The 17748-nt window shown below is 36.0% G+C and overlaps 2 protein-coding genes and 1 long non-coding RNA gene across 4 annotated transcripts in view; 1 reads left to right on the forward strand and 2 right to left on the reverse strand.

Moving 5' to 3' along the window:
• Positions 1 to 17748, forward strand: part of LOC145732950 (uncharacterized) — a 54538-nt gene that overhangs the window by 17686 nt on the left and 19104 nt on the right. For both annotated transcript variants that reach the window (XR_014179092.1, XR_014179091.1), the window contains exon 3: positions 11027 to 11125. This is a non-coding gene — a long non-coding RNA (uncharacterized LOC145732950). The remainder of the gene's footprint in view (positions 1 to 11026; positions 11126 to 17748) is intronic.
• On the reverse strand, positions 25 to 11418 carry Zir (dedicator of cytokinesis). The gene is made up of 22 exons (XM_081985491.1): positions 11181 to 11418; positions 11047 to 11119; positions 9779 to 9957; positions 9531 to 9724; positions 8860 to 9473; positions 8597 to 8771; positions 8094 to 8535; positions 7441 to 8025; positions 3847 to 4980; positions 3507 to 3795; positions 2816 to 3119; positions 2448 to 2764; positions 2242 to 2394; positions 1847 to 2186; positions 1673 to 1788; positions 1387 to 1622; positions 1164 to 1335; positions 932 to 1112; positions 715 to 881; positions 436 to 659; positions 235 to 381; positions 25 to 180 (listed from the first exon to the last, which is right to left on the reverse strand). Exons 1-22 carry the CDS (start codon positions 11219 to 11221, stop codon positions 141 to 143), a joined length of 6123 nt encoding a protein of 2040 aa, XP_081841617.1. The 5' UTR covers positions 11222 to 11418; the 3' UTR covers positions 25 to 140.
• LOC145732947 (golgin subfamily A member 2-like) lies at positions 11796 to 16412 on the reverse strand. Its single transcript, XM_081985496.1, has 5 exons — positions 16154 to 16412; positions 14553 to 16010; positions 13555 to 13768; positions 13023 to 13498; positions 11796 to 12965 (listed from the first exon to the last, which is right to left on the reverse strand). The coding sequence occupies exons 1-5, from the start codon at positions 16205 to 16207 to the stop codon at positions 12090 to 12092; spliced, it is 3078 nt and encodes a 1025-aa protein (XP_081841622.1). The 5' UTR covers positions 16208 to 16412; the 3' UTR covers positions 11796 to 12089.

The following is a 17748-nucleotide window of genomic DNA, read 5'->3' on the forward strand; positions in this document are numbered from 1 at the left end:
ATTAAATACACAACTAAAATAATGCTCCTTTTACATAATTTATTGTTATGATTCGTAGTAATATAAAAGCAGTCTATACAGAGGAAATAAATAAACTTATAACTAATTTGAATACATTTTGCATTGAAAAGCTGAAAGAATTACCATCGAAGTACGGATGTTTCCGAGTACTTACTAGGGCTGTAAATACAAGCAATATTAAAATATATAAAATTTAAAACGTGTAACATTTACCTAGAGTTTACTATAGTAATAGAAGCCGGATTAACTAGTGGCTGCAACTTTTCTGTAAACTTTTTGTAATTCCTATCCAACTCTCTTTGGTAGTCTCTTTGGTCTGGACCAATCAGATTCTTGTTTTTCTTCAAAGCGTCGGCACACCTAAAATCGACAATAACCTCAAAATCACATTCTCCAATTAATTATTATACTCACTTCTTCGAAAAATCTTTAAAACAAAGCCTCAGTTTGTTTTGGTGTTTTGTTAACGCTTTTCCATCGCCAGGAAGGAAAGTTAACGCCATTTCTAATGGTCCTTGATTCACAGTAGTACCAATACAACCTTGTAATACCATCTGAAGTATTTTCGGATCGGGCGGTTCTTGTTGGGTGGCTGCCGCCAATTCGGTGGTTTTCTTTTGAATATCTTCAATAGCCACCTGTTTACCCAATAAAATAACATCAATAAACAGAGAGAATAAACATTAATCTTACTTCAATCGGTGTCAAAGTAATTTGCATCCTATCAACAACCTGCACTCGGGTTTTAACGTAAGGGAAATGAACAGCTGTTGTTAAAATCGTGCGACGTTTGTACTGATCCTTTAACTCTCCATGAGGTTTACCCGTCATGGTAAACGGCGTGGCGTAAACAAACCTCTCTAAAAACCTTGCTACAAACAAAGTTTAAACTCAATTTGAATGGACTTACTGATGTTAAAATTCCTATCAAAATGCGTCTGACGATATCTCAACTCAAACTGTTCAAAATAGGGTTCCACATAAGTTATTTGGATGTAAGCCTTGTCCGGATCTAGAGAGTTTGTGTCTACGATGTTAGAGTCTTTGATTATAATGACGTTTTCACTACCAAAGCGCTCCGCATAGAAATTCTACAATAGTTTAGGTGTACATTTTGTGGCTGATTATAACAATTAGTAAACCTCTAGTCTGCTGAAAATCTCAGGAAGCTTAGTCAGTGTTGGTTCTTTGTATACGAACTCTTGTTCGTTCAAATCCCCAAACTTAGATCCATAAAAACCTACTCGAAAATAGGTTCCAAACATACGTTTTCCTTGCAATTGGTCAATACGTGTATACGCGTCATGTAGTTTTCTACAAAAATTTCAATGTCATATAATTCAATTGTTAAGAGATAAAGTTTACCCATGAATATTTGCTAGTTTTTTGAAGTCTCTGTTATTCTCAGCGATAGGAATTAAAACTCGGTAAATATCGTTCATTGGTTCATACATAGCGGCTGCGTGAAAACTACTAGCAGCATGTTCGAGTAAGCCCAACAACCCAGCTTCAGTAAAGTGAGATCCTAAACATCCTCCTTCTCGCTCAGGACTTAGAACGTCGTCTGATACTGCACTTTCTTCCAAAACATTAGGACTAACCTATTTTAGAAGTATTAGTATACAGTTCAACTACAATTCAAACAATATACTTTTTCAAGAGCTGCAGCCCCAGCTGGCAGATAAGGAAGTGATTCCAGCATTGCTAAATATTCAGCTACTAGCGCAGCAGAATGTACTAAGCACATTCCAGCTTCAGTGTGATTTCCTAGGATACAAACACAAAATGCAACAATTGCATAATTTGTAACAAAAGTTAAACAAACCTCTCTCCATATGTTTCTGCGCCATATTAGCCAACCACGTTAGCCTCAAATCGGGCGAATTTTGATACCCTTTAGCAATCCTGTACATTAAATCCAACAACATTTCTGGATCTTCTTGAAACTCCTTCATCTTTACTGTGTCTGACAGGATCATGTGCAGGTTGAACACCAAATCTCGCACCTGTTCTGGGAAAGTAGTCTCTTGCAATTCGGCATCTCGTTCTCCATATTCGAGAATCGTTTTCAGAGATCTACGCAGGGAATCATCGCTAAACGATGATGACGTTCCAACCAAACTGCTTAGAGACATTGTCACTTGCATTTTAACTCGTGCGAAATTCTGTGTTAAGAATTGAAATGAGTTTTCCGATTTGAAAGTTGGTTCTTATACTAACATTTCCAATTTGAAATGTCTGTCTCATAAGTAGATACAGAGAAGCAGCAGCCTGGGACCTAACAGACGCTATCTGGGATCCGCAATGTTTTAGTAGAAGAAGACATAAATCCGCGCAATAAGTACTTTCTTCGTCAAATAAGGCGCTGTGAAACTAAACCAAGAAAGCCATTTAAATAAAAACTCCAGACAAGAAAAAACCCTTACTTTAAATACTAAACTGCGTTGAGAAGCAAACATATGTGGCAACACTGTAGTACTCTGGTTTTTACCCAAGGCGTGCAGCAGCACTGACAAAGCCAATCCAACTAGATGTTGTTGAGAATCCAAAAGAGCAATAGTAGAAACGCATCTCTCTAGAGTATCTAACACTACAAAGGAAGCCTCAGTAGCAAAGTGACCTTCCAGATGAGAATCGTGTAACGTGTCATCACCACGAGGCCGTTCTTGTACATCAGTACTTGCTCTATAAGTCATCTGCTCCTTGCGCCACCTAAGCTTCTCTGCCGAAGCTTGAGGAGTTCCTGTCACGAATGTTCCTTATAACCGCACTTTCAATTTTTCCGTTCATTTACCTTTACGACGTTGCATCATTTCTCTAGCCGAACCTTGCCCCAAAATAACGTCTTCTAGTCGGGATTTGATATCCAAATTCACCTGCGCATGAGCGTAACCTGAAGAAGCTGGAGCTTTACGACGGGGGCGATACTCAAAGCAACTTGCGCAAGCGTCCAGTAGATGGAGTAGTGTGCCTAAACGGGATGACGTCAATTCGCCCATCCATTGTGAAAGAGATTCACGTTCTACGTTTTTCAGTGTCCATAAGACACAAGTGAGAAGGTTACGTGTGGTCTCGGAGCCAATACCCAGTTTACGGCTCTAAAAAATCAAATAATCTGCTGTCTTAATAAGTAGAGTCTACGCGGGAAACAAGCACGAGAGAATTAATAATTACAGAAAACCGGATATCACAAGCGCTAAACGCGGCCGAACTGAAACGTGCCTTGTAACGTCACACGACACTTAAACTTCAATTGCTGATAAATTCATTCATGTCAGAAATAGAAAAAACTTTGCAGAATCGTTTTTCATATGTACTTAATCAATTTAACGAAATAAAAAAAGTGTGTAACATATGCACTGTTTTTTGGGATAGGAACAGCCCTGTATAACCAGTTGAAAACTACTTAATCTTGGTAATTAGACAAGGCACGTCATACTTTCTACTCACATACAAATACGCAATAAAGCAAAAAAACATCCTACCGACTGAAAAGAATCACAAGTGGAGGCAGGAAGTTTTCCAGCAATAACCATAGCAACGCTCGGATTAATGTTTCCGGGTCCGTGGTGCTCCTCATGGATAATTCGGTCGTTTTTGTCTTGAGAAAATGGATGTAGCAACGGCAATACGTCCATCGCTATCGACAATAACGGGAAATAGAGTGCGGCCACTCGATGTTTTGCCTCGGGCGATACGTAACGTGGGTCGTTGTCGTGGCAGGATAATAAAGCTTTAATGGTTTCCACTGCTTTATTGTGCAAATGTTGCTGGCTGCGACGAAAATAATTAATTCTGGATTTAGTTGACTTAAAGGAAACTTACTGAGTTTCCAGTAAAACTGTGGCTAAATCACTCAACACCATGCCAGCCAAATAATGATGTTGCCTGTATTCTGATGATAGTTCAGCGAAAGTGTTTACTCGTTCTTGACTCGGTGGAGCTCCAGATAGAAACGAGTTTTGACTTGTCGAACTGGTTACACTAGGACTGGGACTAACGCTAGCTCCTGACGTCATAAATGGCGATGAGAATGGAAGATTTAATGCCACAAAATGTTCATGGCTACATATAATTCTTGTAAACTCCAGCTTTAACTCGATCAATACTGTTGCTTCAGAGCTGATCAAATTAATTTTGCTTTGCACATCTTTGCAGTAATTGCGTATCAACTGCAACACCCAACCACGATCAGCGATTGAAAGGAGATCAAAGAAGAAAAAGGCTAAGGCCGCGTTCAGTTTATGGGCTTTTCTAGTTTCTCCTGAAGAGTGTTGAATAATTTCTGAAGTGACATACTGAACGAGGGAACAAATATCGTCCAAAAACTGGTCACTAAATCTGATTTTTCTAGGTGCGTCCAACGTCCTGGTGTAAGCCAAATGTTCCACCATACTCTTAATCATTAACTCAAATAAAAACCATGCGTTTTGCATAGCCAAGTCTTTGTTGCGTCCACTAGTGACAGCCCATTGATACGCCAACTCCTGGTGTACGATTCTCGGACAAGTTACGGTGGGGCTTACTTGTTCGTTTTGAGGCACTCTCATACTACTAGCTCGATCCAAACCTCTACTCGGTTGATAATGAGAAGTTACTTCCAAATCAGGATTAGAGTTGCTCCGCATTAAAGTGCTTCCTTCCCACGTTACTGCGGTGGACGTAGGATGGGGTAAGTTGCATTGAAATTGCACGTAGGTCGCTAGCAAAGCGTTTCTACCGTGTTGATCGCAAGGCAACTCTTGAATATTGGATATACTGTCCAGAAGGAGACAGAGCGTTTCGAAACAAGTGGCACCCACATTGATTAAATGACCAGAGATACGAGGCGGTTGTACCAATAGTTCGATGATGTTGTCGAAAAGTTGCGATAGGTGTTTTACGGTAATTTCGGGACGAGCACCTGCCAATCCTAGCATTGCGGTAGTCAGTTCTTTTTCGGAGCCAACTTCACCTAGCCTAGTTTTAGAAATTGGGTTAAGTATATTGTAAAGTTAAACCAAATAAAGTTCCAAAGCAAAACGCAGTGACCGCCATACTGAAGTTTTTTTTTGTCAATTTATTTCTCTACAATACAGGGTGTCCCACAATGAAAGACATCGATTGATATTGGAAAAAGTATAAATAGAAGAGTTTTGAAAATTTGGCAGGATATTGAAGTGGGCATGCCCAATCTAACTAAAACATTTTCAAGATGGTTGCACTTCCGTTTATACCGGAAGTCGATCACAACTTTCTTATTTTAAATAGAACACCCTATATATTATTACATATTTGGATTCCTCACAAAATTCTGACCAACTTTTGTGTACAATGCCCTATGCCTATCTCTAGCCGTTTTCGAAATATTTGATGTTTTTCCAAAAAAGTGACAGTTGCAACGCTCAACATATTTTTGTACTCTGTCAAAACCATAATTTATTTTGCAATGAAACTTTGGGTTATTGTAAATAAAGGATCGTATTATTAAACTGAGGGTGCGTAATGACTCATTTGTATAGAAGGTCGTCAAAAAAAAAAATCATAGACCTGCCACTAAAAAAAATGAAAAATTTCAAGTTTTTTAAATAGAAACCCACATTTTTTATGACGGAATCATTTTGAGCATTAAAAATTACTATACGTTTCAATTTACTTGCCTATACCTAAATCCAACCCATTTTGTTTTATTTGAGAATAAACATTTTTATTATTAAAACTTCAGATTTCTTGAAAATTTCTCTCTCTAATTACGTGTGGATTTATCAGTAGTATGAATTATGTCCATTGAACATTCCATTTTTAGTAAATTTGGCCTCGTCGCTCTAAATAATATTATTCAAAAACAATTCTTCTCCATAGTGACTAGTCAGCAAAAACTCACTAAAAACCACTCTCTTCGGAAATTCAACCTCTTTTAAGTGTTGCACTAATTTAAGTGAAAAAGGGTGAAAATTATGTTTCTTCAGGATCCTTTGAATTGAGCTTTTGGATATGCCTGATTCTACGGAAACTTGTCTTATTGACGAAGTTGGATTTGCAACAAAATAGCCCAAAACTGCAATTTCTACATTTGTATTATTAAGAATTGGTTTTGTTTTAATAGCTTTTCTCTTCACAGATCCCGTATTCTTAAAATTTTCAATTAATTGCTTGACAGCTTTTGGTGATGGCTTTGGTTTTTCTGGATAACGAGCGGCAAATACCTCACATGTTCTACTCACAACTTCATCACATTCTCCGTAAATAATAAACAGATTTAAGTAATCTTGGTTTGAATAACGTAACCGCTAAAAGTATATTTGCAGTTGTCAAAACACTCAAAACTAGTGTTATTAACATGCCCTGCAGGTCTCCAATATCACCGTGTGTCAAAAGCATGACCAACTAGAACACCAACCACATAATCCCAACCGTGCAGCATAATAAATAAATGTTTATTCTCAAATAAAACGAAATGGGTTGGATTTAGGTATAGGCAAGTAAATTGAAACGTATAGTAATTTTTAATGCTCAAAATGATTCCGTCATAAAAAATGTGGGTTTCTATTTAAAAAACTTGAAATTTTTCATTTTTTTTAGTGGCAAGTTTATGATTTTTTTTTTGACAACCCTGTATACAAATGAGTCATTACGCACCCTCAGTTTAATAAAACGATCCTTTATTTACAATAACCCAAAGTTTCATTGCAAAATGAATTACGGTTTTGACAGAGTACAAAAATATGTTGAGCATTGCAACTGTCACTTTTTTGGAAAAACATCAAATATTTCGAAAACGGCTAGAGATAGGCATAGGGCATTGTACACAAAAGTTGGTCAGAATTTTGTGAGGAATCCAAATATGTAATAATATATAGGGTGTTCTATTTAAAATAAGAAAGTTATGATCGACTTCCGGTATAAACGGAAGTGCAACCATCTTGAAAATAGTTAAAAGTTAATAGTTAAAAAAGTTAGATTGGGCATGCCCACATCAGTATCCTGCCAAATTTTCAAAACTCTCCTATTTATACTTTTTCCAATATCAATCGATGTCTTTCATCGTGGGACACCCTGTATATTTGTATTAAGACACTAAAGACGCGCAATCAAAATTTAGTAATAGTGGGCTTATCTAAAATTTCAAATGCTGATTGTAGCTGGGTTACAATAACGTTTTGAGTATATGTTCATTAGACATTTTTGACTTGGGGTGGTTTACCCCAGCAGTCACGAACACCCAGCATATAAAAAAATATTTGATCAAACGCCACCATTGTTCATTCTAACTAGAATGTATAAAGATTTATAGATATTTTTTTTATGATAGTAAATTACACTAAATTAAAATGACAGTTAGGAAAAACTTACAGAACACTTAACAAGACTTCACTTGACAAAACTAACAGAGATAAGTGTTGCGTCACTGCTTTTTGCTGTGGAACGTAGAGTACTTACCTAGTCGGAATAACGCCGGTATGAATATAATCATAAGCGGCAAAAAATCGCTCAATTGGAGGATCGTGAGTGTGTACTGAAGATGCTGTGTCTACTATAACTGTAAACAAGCCTTTATGATTATCCAACCACTTCATGCCAGGCAAAAAAACGTCGGGTGGAATGTAACTGTAATTTTTTGGAGGCGGTTCCAGCATCACCGGCAGTGAAAACTCTCCGCAAACCAATCTGCCATCTCTCAACAACGGCAACCAAGTATAACCAACCGGAGTTTCGACCACGTTTTGTTCGGCTTTCTTCTGGCACGAAATGTGGTAGAAAGTGAACAAAATATGATGACTGTCGGCCAGAGAGGCGGGGAGTTTGATTTTGATTTCGTCATAGTACACCGGTGTTTTACAGTGATAAGTGACGGCGGAGAATGCCTCGTTTGTTGTTTCCGGACAGCTGGATTTGCCGAAGATATTGGGAAGACAATGGCTTTCGCTTTCACCACCCATTAATTGGATTTTTACCGCCAAGTTTCGGGCTGAACCTGTACGATTGGAGAAGTTTAACTCTCGAGGGCTGACGAATAGCAAGTTCCTGTTGAACGACAGTTTTATAAATAGTGTTAGATATTCCTATTTGGTGGAAAGTAAAGTAACACTAACCTGTAAGTATAATGAGGTATCAATATATCCTTCACAGGAAACTCCAACAATTCCTTGGTTGGTCTACATTTTTCGTCAGGGTACGGTTTCAACTTTGCCAACTCAGTGGTTAAACAGTTTTTAAACTCCGGCGGACAAGGTGAAATTTCTAATTTAAGAACAGCGGGAATGCATTTTAATTTTTTAAGAACCAACGTTGACCTCTTCAGTTCTTGCAAACACTTGTACAAATCTTCATCGCGCAACTTATCGCTCTCTTGTTTAAAAAATGACTGCATCGTCAATGTGATCGGCCGGAAATTGTCTAAGTTGTTAGCCAGATGGTCAGGGGACCACGATCTGCATTTGTCTTTTCGTTCTAGCGAACCTCTGCGTGTAAGGGAACCCATATCGGTTGCTTTGCGACGCAATTGCTCCAAACCGCTGCCAAGAGATTTCCTGTCTGGAATTGAAGACCATACCGCATTTTAACGAGTTTATTAGGGTAAGAGATAGTTGGCTACCTAAACTGTTAGTGTTCGAGCCAGAACCGGTTGAGTCTCGGTCAAATTCACGTTCCAAAGAATTTCCTCCGTTTGTGACATTGATTAAGTTTATAGCAGTCCAAGCAAAAGCTTGCCGATATTTTCCTAGTCTTTCACATACGGATACTGCTACTGACTTCAATTTGTCGCGATTCTACCAACAATTAATTGCACATTAGTAAAATTATTAACAAAAAATGTTACTTCTGTTGATTAATAAGAAATACCAAACAGTGACTTACCTTTTCATCTTTTAAATACGGTTCCACACATTCGTTTATGTCACCCTGTAAAACTTTCTCCAATCTTACCACAATAAACAAATCAGGTGAAGGATGAGTGATATTAAAAATACAACTCCTGGCCAAAGTACTAGTGTCCGCATAAGCTATATGTCCTCCAAGCATTCGTTTCAATCCCTCCGGATTCATATCAAAGTAGAAAGTTTCCGACACTTTTTTCCTTTCTTTTGAGTCATACAGAGCCATCGATAGGAAAAGTGGTTCCACCTCGATATCCATAGTCATGTGGAGGCATTTCACTAGAACTCTGTGCCCCATATGTTCAAACGGGGCCGTTGCTTGAATGCGTTTCTCGACCGATTCATCGTTGTGATTATCTTGGTTTATTAATGCAAACAGAGCTTCAGGTCGTTCGATTTGCCTCTGGCTTTCATTTACTTGATCTTGAGACTCCAAAACTGACTGCTCTAAGATTTCAGAAATCAAAGCGTCTCCAGCTGAGTGTCTAAGGTCTAGAGAAGCCCAAGAGTTTCTTGGTGTAAGAGTATCGCCACATGAAGATAATGACCCTATGGAAATTATGCTTTGACGGCTGCTTCCTTGGGAAGTAACGTCTAAGAATTCACATAAAGATAAATTTCAATTAATTTTTGACTAGAGTTGCGTCTAACCTAGTTCGCTATTGGCATCAGAAGAAGGCTGAAAGTCTACCTCAAACTCCTGCTTAGGACTTGGCTGAAGAGCTTTTGGAATATTTAACCGACTAGTGCTACTGCTACTCAAATGCCTATGCATGTAACGTACAACTTTCCAGCTTGAAGTGTAGCTTTGGATGCATGACTGTACGTGCGGCAATAAAGTGTCACTGTGGGGTGATGATTGTTACAAATTTAAATAAAACAGATTAGTAGAAAGTTACAGTTTTTCTTCAGGTAAAATGGGTCGTAAAGTTCTTAAAGGACGTTCAATAAGATCGACTTGAACATCTCCTTGAGGAACGTCCAAAATGCATCTTAATGGATCCCTGTCTATTGCTAGTTGATTGGCGCTAAGAAATTCCTCAAAATCTAATGGCTCTACTATGTCATTAGTCCAGCTCTAAAAGATAAATATACTGATGTATTTTTAAAAATAGGTAGAAATAGTGTTAATGTTGGTTGACTAATATGAAGCCAGTGATTTTGCCTTTGAAAACACGTAAATGTTTATAAATATCTGGCTCTTTTTTGAGATTGCATTAAAGAAAAAAAAACCTGTATTATTTGAAGCATGGGGTTGCTTTCAATCAGATTATTGCTCCAATTCAGGCAAATTGCTATTAATGTTATGGTTTAAATGTTTTGATTGGCAAGCAACTTTGACGTTGCTCCAAGAAATTATATTAATTCAGTCCTTTTATACAAAGAAAATGATTTTTCTAAAGGAGAAATGTTTTTTATGTCTGTTAGTGCTATCCAATTTTTGCCAAATTTCGAGATATACCTTGAAACACAATTTATATTCTTTTTAAAGACCAATTCTTTTTAAATATGTTTTTATTTGATTTAAATTACAACTAATGCAACTTGTCTTCCTGTTTTTTTTATAGTGAAAATAACTAAAAAAAATTGTTGGCAACTAATGTTGCTATATTGTATGTACTGTATTGTCAATACGAATTTGATTTTACTTGAATAACTAACATTGAAATTTATTAGACTTGTGCACCATTGCGAATTGATTTACATTGAAAGCTTATGATATTTATTAAATGTTGACATTAAACTGCTCATCGGGATCCTTTACATCAGAATATCAAAGACACAAAGCATTTTTTATTTAACCCATTTGTCTCAGTCTCATTATTTTTTTATATGCATTTAAGAAGCTATGATAGTTTTGCTAATGCACTCACAGAATAGAGTTGCAAAATGTATACCTATATTGACTTCAGTACTGTCATTTTCCAAAAATAAATTCAAAAATAACAAAACAAAACCTAAAAACAAAAATTATATTTTAAGGATTACAAGGTGTCTTTTTCAATTACATATTTTCTTTTATGGAAAATGGGCAAAGGCATCAAATGGGTTACTAATAAATTTATTTGGGATCGGATTCTGTACACTGCCTAAATATAAATTTATTGAATAAAATTAATTCACACACAGCTTTCTATCAATTCCAGAGTTAAACCAAATGTCTTACCGAGGTAGATGAAGGGGTAAGAAGACCACTTTTACTTGATGATACCGTTCTACGTACATCAGCTGCATGTTGTCTGCAAGTAAGTATAAATAAACAATAACAAATACTAGTAAAATATCAATTATTTTGCCTACTTATTGAGTTTTTGGGTAAATGCTCTTTGGGTAGTGGCCATAGTTTAGGCAGGGGAGCAGTTTAGTGTGCAGTTTATGCTAAGCAAATTACACTTAATTATTAAAATTAGCTCTCATAATTATAACCGTTAGGGTTACTATTAACTGGAAAAGTTATAAGTAATAATAAATCACAAACTCCAAAGAAAATAAATAAACATTAAACAATAAAAACACAGCTGTCACTGTCAGGAACTCTAATCAAACTCCTCAACTTTTGACATTTCAGTTCCGATTAACACAATCGGCAATTCAGAACCGTAACGTCATGTGATAACATAGCACGTGACTATTTTATACGGTGACCAGATCTAAGTCACGTGGCTATACAACTTTTTGACATTGTCTTAATTCAAATCATTGATCTACCATAAAGTTCCTAGAATGGCCACGTAATTACAAAGGCGCCAAAAATCGAAAAAATTACAAATTTCTAATTTGTTTGACTATTTTAGGCATGAATTTGCAGATTACGTGTCATTTTTTAAAATGCAAGTCCTTTAAAATTTTGAGATTTGAGAAAGCCTAGAAGCAGAAATACCATCTGCAATTATGTTAAAAGAATACCAGGGCAAATTAAGTAAAATTTAGGCATTTTATTTCTGATTTTCTTTTTTTTATACAGTAGGTATAACAAATTTATTGAATATACAGCCAAAAATAATTACTTATTATTTTAGGCAAGTTATTTCGATTTTATATCATTATTCATCCATATAAAAGAGCCTCTCTCTCATATTGATTGCACAATAATATTATCACAACTCACCTGTAAAATAATGCTACAAGTCATTAAGTAAATATAACAAAAAATTAACAATAAAAATAAATGATTATACTGAAATAACTCAAAATTCACTTAATTAACAACTATACAGTCATCAACTGACCGGAGCACCAAGGACAATGATGAAAATTATCATCAGGTTCCACTAAATTGCTACTCTTAATTTCCGTTAACAAACTGATAATTTCTTCGGCAGTTTCGTTAGTAGTTTCTCCTCCAGCTTCTGGTTCTGCATTTCCGTTCCAGGCTGCTTCGTTGATTTGCTTATGTTGCTCCAATTCTTCTTTAGGTGCATTTACTACTCTTCTAATCAGTTGATTCAGTTTGTCAAGCTTGATTTTAACTTGTTCCCGATCTGTAGCTAATTGTTTTAATTGCTGGTCTTTTTCCACAGCTCTTTGTTTCAAAACCATTCTTTGATGCTGATAGAGAGCAACGTATTCACCGATTGTTTCCGTTTCACCTTGAAGCTGCATTACTATATGCTCCAGACGTTGTTTTTCATCAGTGAGATCAGCAATTTCTTGCATCGTTCTTTTAACTTTTTCTTCTAGACACTTCATGATGTTTTCAGTGTTTAGCAATTGTTCCTCCTCGTTAGGTTTTATACTTTCTTCAACACTGTTTGATTGGTTAGCGTCACTAGTTCCGGCTTCTTTTTGGCTTTGAAGTCTGGCTATGGTTTTTTTAGCTTCCAATAATTCTTGCTGTAGCACATGAGCTGAATGATCGTGTGCTTCGTAATGACGCAATCGATCTTCTAGTTGTTCATGCGCTATTGCCTGACGAACTGCCGTTTCAGATGTTTCGCGTAGTTTGGTGAGTTCCTGATCTTTGATTTCAATGGCGTCGGCCATTGATTGGAGGATTCCTTCGGTTTTCTGCAGTTTTTCTATTAACTCCTTGTTGGTTTGTTGCTGAGCTTTTAAGTTCTCTGTTAGTTCTACTTTATCGTTGTTCTGAAACAAAAATAATTAACTGAGTGGAAAACTACTCTCACCAATATCAACACTTACCAATTTCATTACCACTTCTTGCATTCCCTCCAATTGCTGTTTCAGTTCCTTATTCTGTTGAATAGCAACCGAAGCAGCCACCTTGTCACTTTCCATTGTGGCCAACAGTTTAACGGCATCCGGTTGATTGCCTCGCAATTGTTCCACCAAACTTTCCAACTGTGAAATGGAATCCGTTTTAGCATCCAACTCCTTCAAAAGCAATTCCTTTTCGTTGGAAACTCTGGTAAAATTCTCTTCTGCTGTAGTTTTTTCAATGTGCAATTGCACGTTTAACTCTCTGGCCTTTTCAAGCTCAGTTTTCAACTCAATCGAATTTGACCCGCGTGTAGCGTAAGCTACTTGCTCATTCTGTAAGTTTTGTAACTGTTTTTCTAGTGTTCCTATGTGTTTGATGCGTTCCTGCTCTTGTAGGACCAGTTTTTCATTCTCGTGCTGTAGCTGTTCCAATTTTGACGATAAATTCACTATTTGAGCTGCAAAAAAATCCCTATAAATTCTCTTTAATTGTATTCTTGCAAAACAAACCAACCATTTAGCTGCTGCGCATATTGTTGATACTGCACAGTAGATTCGTCTCGTTCGTTTAGGATGGATTTCAGTCTTTGATTTAAACTGGCAATTTCACTTTGCAAAGAAAACTTTTCTTGGGTTAGTTGTTCAACTTCACTGCTAAATCCTGGAGAACCGGCCGAAGAAAATTGCTGGATTCTTACCTCTGCTAGAGACAGTTTACTCTTCAGGTCCTGTTAAAAAGAAATGGGTGTTTAAGAGCACATACTTTTTAGAAATTGATAAATTTCTTTGGAAACGGTGAAATAAGACGTTGCTATGGGGCAAGTTGTTTTCATAGAAATTATGCTATGATGAACATGTTTAGGGATATCAAACAAAGTTTGGAATTTAGATTGAACCTACAGGACGATTTACAACCGACACAGAACAGGGGAGTGTAGAAAATCTCAAAACAAGTAGGTTTGGCATTTGTGTGCAAAAAAAAAACTTATAAATCAAGTTGCTGCTTGTTAGAGCAATAAAAGGTGTTTGGTGATAGTTGTACCTTAAAAATTGAATAACTTTTAATGATTAAATTTAGAAACTTTTAAATATCAAATAATCATGTTTTGGTATCAACAATTACTAAACATACTTTGGCTATTTCCTTTTTATTTCATTAATAATGTGTTATTGATAATAACGAAATCTTTAAAGAAATTAACAAGGTGAAAAAATGTTTTTTGTGTCATTGCAGCATGTGTTTTGACTATTTCAATAACATGTGTCTTAAACATCCATTTTTTTTTAATTTAATGAAATATACATGTTTTTACAAGACTCCAAAATTGAATTAAAGGAAAATACTAATAAGTATTTTAACAGTTATTTTCCCATTCCCTACACACTCCCTAAATTATGCCATATGATTACCAAGGTATAATTAACACTCAGTTGTCTGAATATAAAAAAAATCAAACCAACCACCATACAATATAAAAAATAGCAATTTATTGGAAATAACCAAGACATTACCTTATTTTCCTGTTGCCACCTAACATTTTCTTCCATTACAGTTTTAAGTTTTTCCCTTACTTCCAATACATCTTGGAACAACTCATCTTTTTGCTCCTTTAAACTCTTATACTCCTGCCTCAAATTCTCTAACCCTTTACTGTACTGCTCTTCTAAACTTTCGGATTTAGCCTTTTCTGACTTCAAATTAGCCAACTCCCTTTCCATATCAGCTACCCGGCCTCTAGAAGCTTTTAATCTGGCTTGCAGTTCTTCACAATCTGTGGTTTTCTGTTTGCATGTGAGTTCATACTGACTCAAATTGGAGGACAGTTCAGTTTTTTCGGCTACTAGAAGACCAATGGTTTGTAAGTGATTTTGAAGTTCAGTTTTCAATCTTAAAATTTCTTGAGCATTGTGCAGGTCATTTGAGGGAGAGGTGGTGTGTTCAGCTTCCAGTTGAGCTATCCGGGATTGTAGTTGTGTGTTTATGGCTTGAAGCTGTCTGGACTGAAGTCTTTCTGTTTCCAAGTTGGCTGCAAGTTCAATATTGCGTTTCTCCAAATCAGTAATAGAACCCAAAGATTCATATTCATAACTAGGCTCCATCATTTGGGCTAGTTGGTCTGACAGTTGTTTTAAGCTTTCCACATTTCTTGAGTCTTGTATCTCCCTTTTAGTCAAATCTGATGAATTGTCTATTTGATCATTGGTATTGTTTATATCAACTCTTTCTGAAGGAGATGGACCAGAACCTAGGTAATCAAATAATTTTTGATTATCTGTGGGAGAAAAATAATTATTACTATTATCTTGTTGAAAATGTACAACAGGAAAAGATGACTTTCTTAAGTACTCCCTTTGTTCAAGGTCACTTTGTTTTATTTCTGGATAATCCTGAGCCACAGCATCTTCATCACTGCTAGATTGCTCTTCATTATTCTGTGTTGTTTCTGGCTCTGTCACAGGTCGTGGACTGGTTTCAGAAGGAAAAAGTGTATACTCATCATTGCTAAGGGCATGGCCTGCTTGTGCAGCTTCAGTAGTATTGTCAAAATATTTAGGCATGCCAATGTTATCTTCACTGTCCTTTAACATGCCACTTTCAAAAGTATTAAAATATGTTAGAAGTTGAGATTCTTCTTTGTTTCTGTCCTCATTTCTTTGTTTTTCATTTTCCTCCTTAAGTCCAGTTGAAATGTCATCAAAGAATGAGGAAGCAGGACTTGGGACACCAAAGTAACTTGTTAAGGAAGATTCCTCATTCCCTTGGGTGCTTTCCTGAAATTTGTTAGCTAGAGAAGTTATAGTGATGTCAGTAATAGGATCAGGTGATTGTAATGTTTCCAAATTGTTTGATTCTATAGGGGTTGTACGACTACTTGAGGGCACACTTGACTGCTCAGCAGGATCGTCTGGAGGGACTTTTGAAGCAGTCTCCCCAGTCCTTTTCTTCTTGAGTTCCTGCAGTTCCTTGAACTAAAAAAATACAGGCAAGTGACAATAGAGTGATGATGTGGCTAACCTAACTTTTACATGAATTTCAAAATATTATTATATGATCTAAAGTGTGTAAATAAAGCACAAAATCTTTGGTAAATATAGAAAGTCATTGGACTTACCCTTTTTTTGGTGCTGGCTAATTTGAGTTTCTTGTCTGTAGTAACATCTGCCATGTTTGCAATATATGATTTGTTTGGTTTATTACTGTTGAGAGCAGATTGTAAAATAGCCTAACGAATACCAGAAAAGGCCCAATTGCATGCACAATTTTCCGGTCATCCTTTTATGTTTACTTATTCATAGAAGAAGGAAAATAACAAAAATTATAGGGTCTCTTTAAATAAATAGAAACAATTTAGAGGGGGTGCTGTCATCTGTCATTATCAGCTGTGTTTTTATTGTCAGCCAATCAAACACGTTTCAAAAGATCAGTGAAATGGTTCTAGATTCTAGATGGGGAATGACATCGACTTGAATTTGACATTCATGCCAGTTTTTATTGGCGCAAGTAAATCTATGCATGTGTAACCTCTCCTTTAAGAGAGATTACACTTTACCAAAAGTAATAATGTAGATTTAAAAACTCATTTAAACATAAAAAAAAATGTTTGATATACTTATTGTCATATTGTTAATCCTACAGAATCTAGCGTGGGAAGGACCACTGTGATAACTAAAATTTTACCTTCTTGCGTTGACATGCGTTAACATGAGGTAAATCAAATTATCTTGACAAGTGGCGAACGTCTCATGTATTGGGAGCAACTAAAAATTTACCTCCTTGCGTTTTTGCTCTCCTAATAATTTAGTCGGTTTACTCCTAAAATTGTTTGAGAACTAACTAAATTCTCAAGTTTTTTCCGCTTTCCTGATAAATCGTTTTCTGTACAAATTGAAGAAGAGATTCTAGAAATAACTAAGATATACATACCTTCTTGCTGTTCTGCTCCTAATACTATTGATTTTGGTATATTTAGTTTTTTCTGTAACAACCGTGCAACAAGTGCTTGTTTCATGGACTCGATAATAGGAATAATAAAAATCAAGTTACAGTTTCACATAATGGTTTATTTACTCTACTATATTCAGAAAATGAGGGCCTAAAAGCCCCTTGTTGTATGATCTACAGATCATCATCACATCATTAGTTTATCCTTATTACATATTAATAATTAATAAACAATAGTATATCAATAATCATGTCTATGAGACATAACGGTGAACGTGTAAACTTGACAAAATGTTTGACTACAGAAATGTTTGAAGAATAGGAAAATAAAAAAAATTGATTTTGTTATTATTATTTTTTTATATGGCACAAAATGAATTCCTGATTTACACAAAAAAATTGTAATAACATCAGGCAAGGAAGGTCGGCAAAAAATATAATCACACACTTTATCAAATAATTAGTTCACTGTAGCTTCACAACCGAGACATGCGTGCAGGAATATAATAGATTCTAATGTTTACAACCTCATTAAAGGAAGATTTATTACGTAATTAGGTATATTGTTATGCGGTAGAAAGAGATAGAGAGACAGAGGTTACAGGAATTCCTACACGGGTGCCGTTTTAGCTCGGCGACAATGAGGAAACCAGGCCGATTACATTATTCTGAACTCCTATTTTAATATATTATATAAGGTATATACCGTCATACATACATATTCATTATTTAATTAATCATTATTACTTTACACGTTCAGTGACA

The sequence above is a fragment of the Ips typographus genome, linkage group LG8 (genome assembly GCF_016097725.1).
Source record: "Ips typographus isolate SLU linkage group LG8, UJ_Ityp_2.0, whole genome shotgun sequence".
NCBI lineage: Eukaryota > Metazoa > Arthropoda > Insecta > Coleoptera > Curculionidae > Ips > Ips typographus.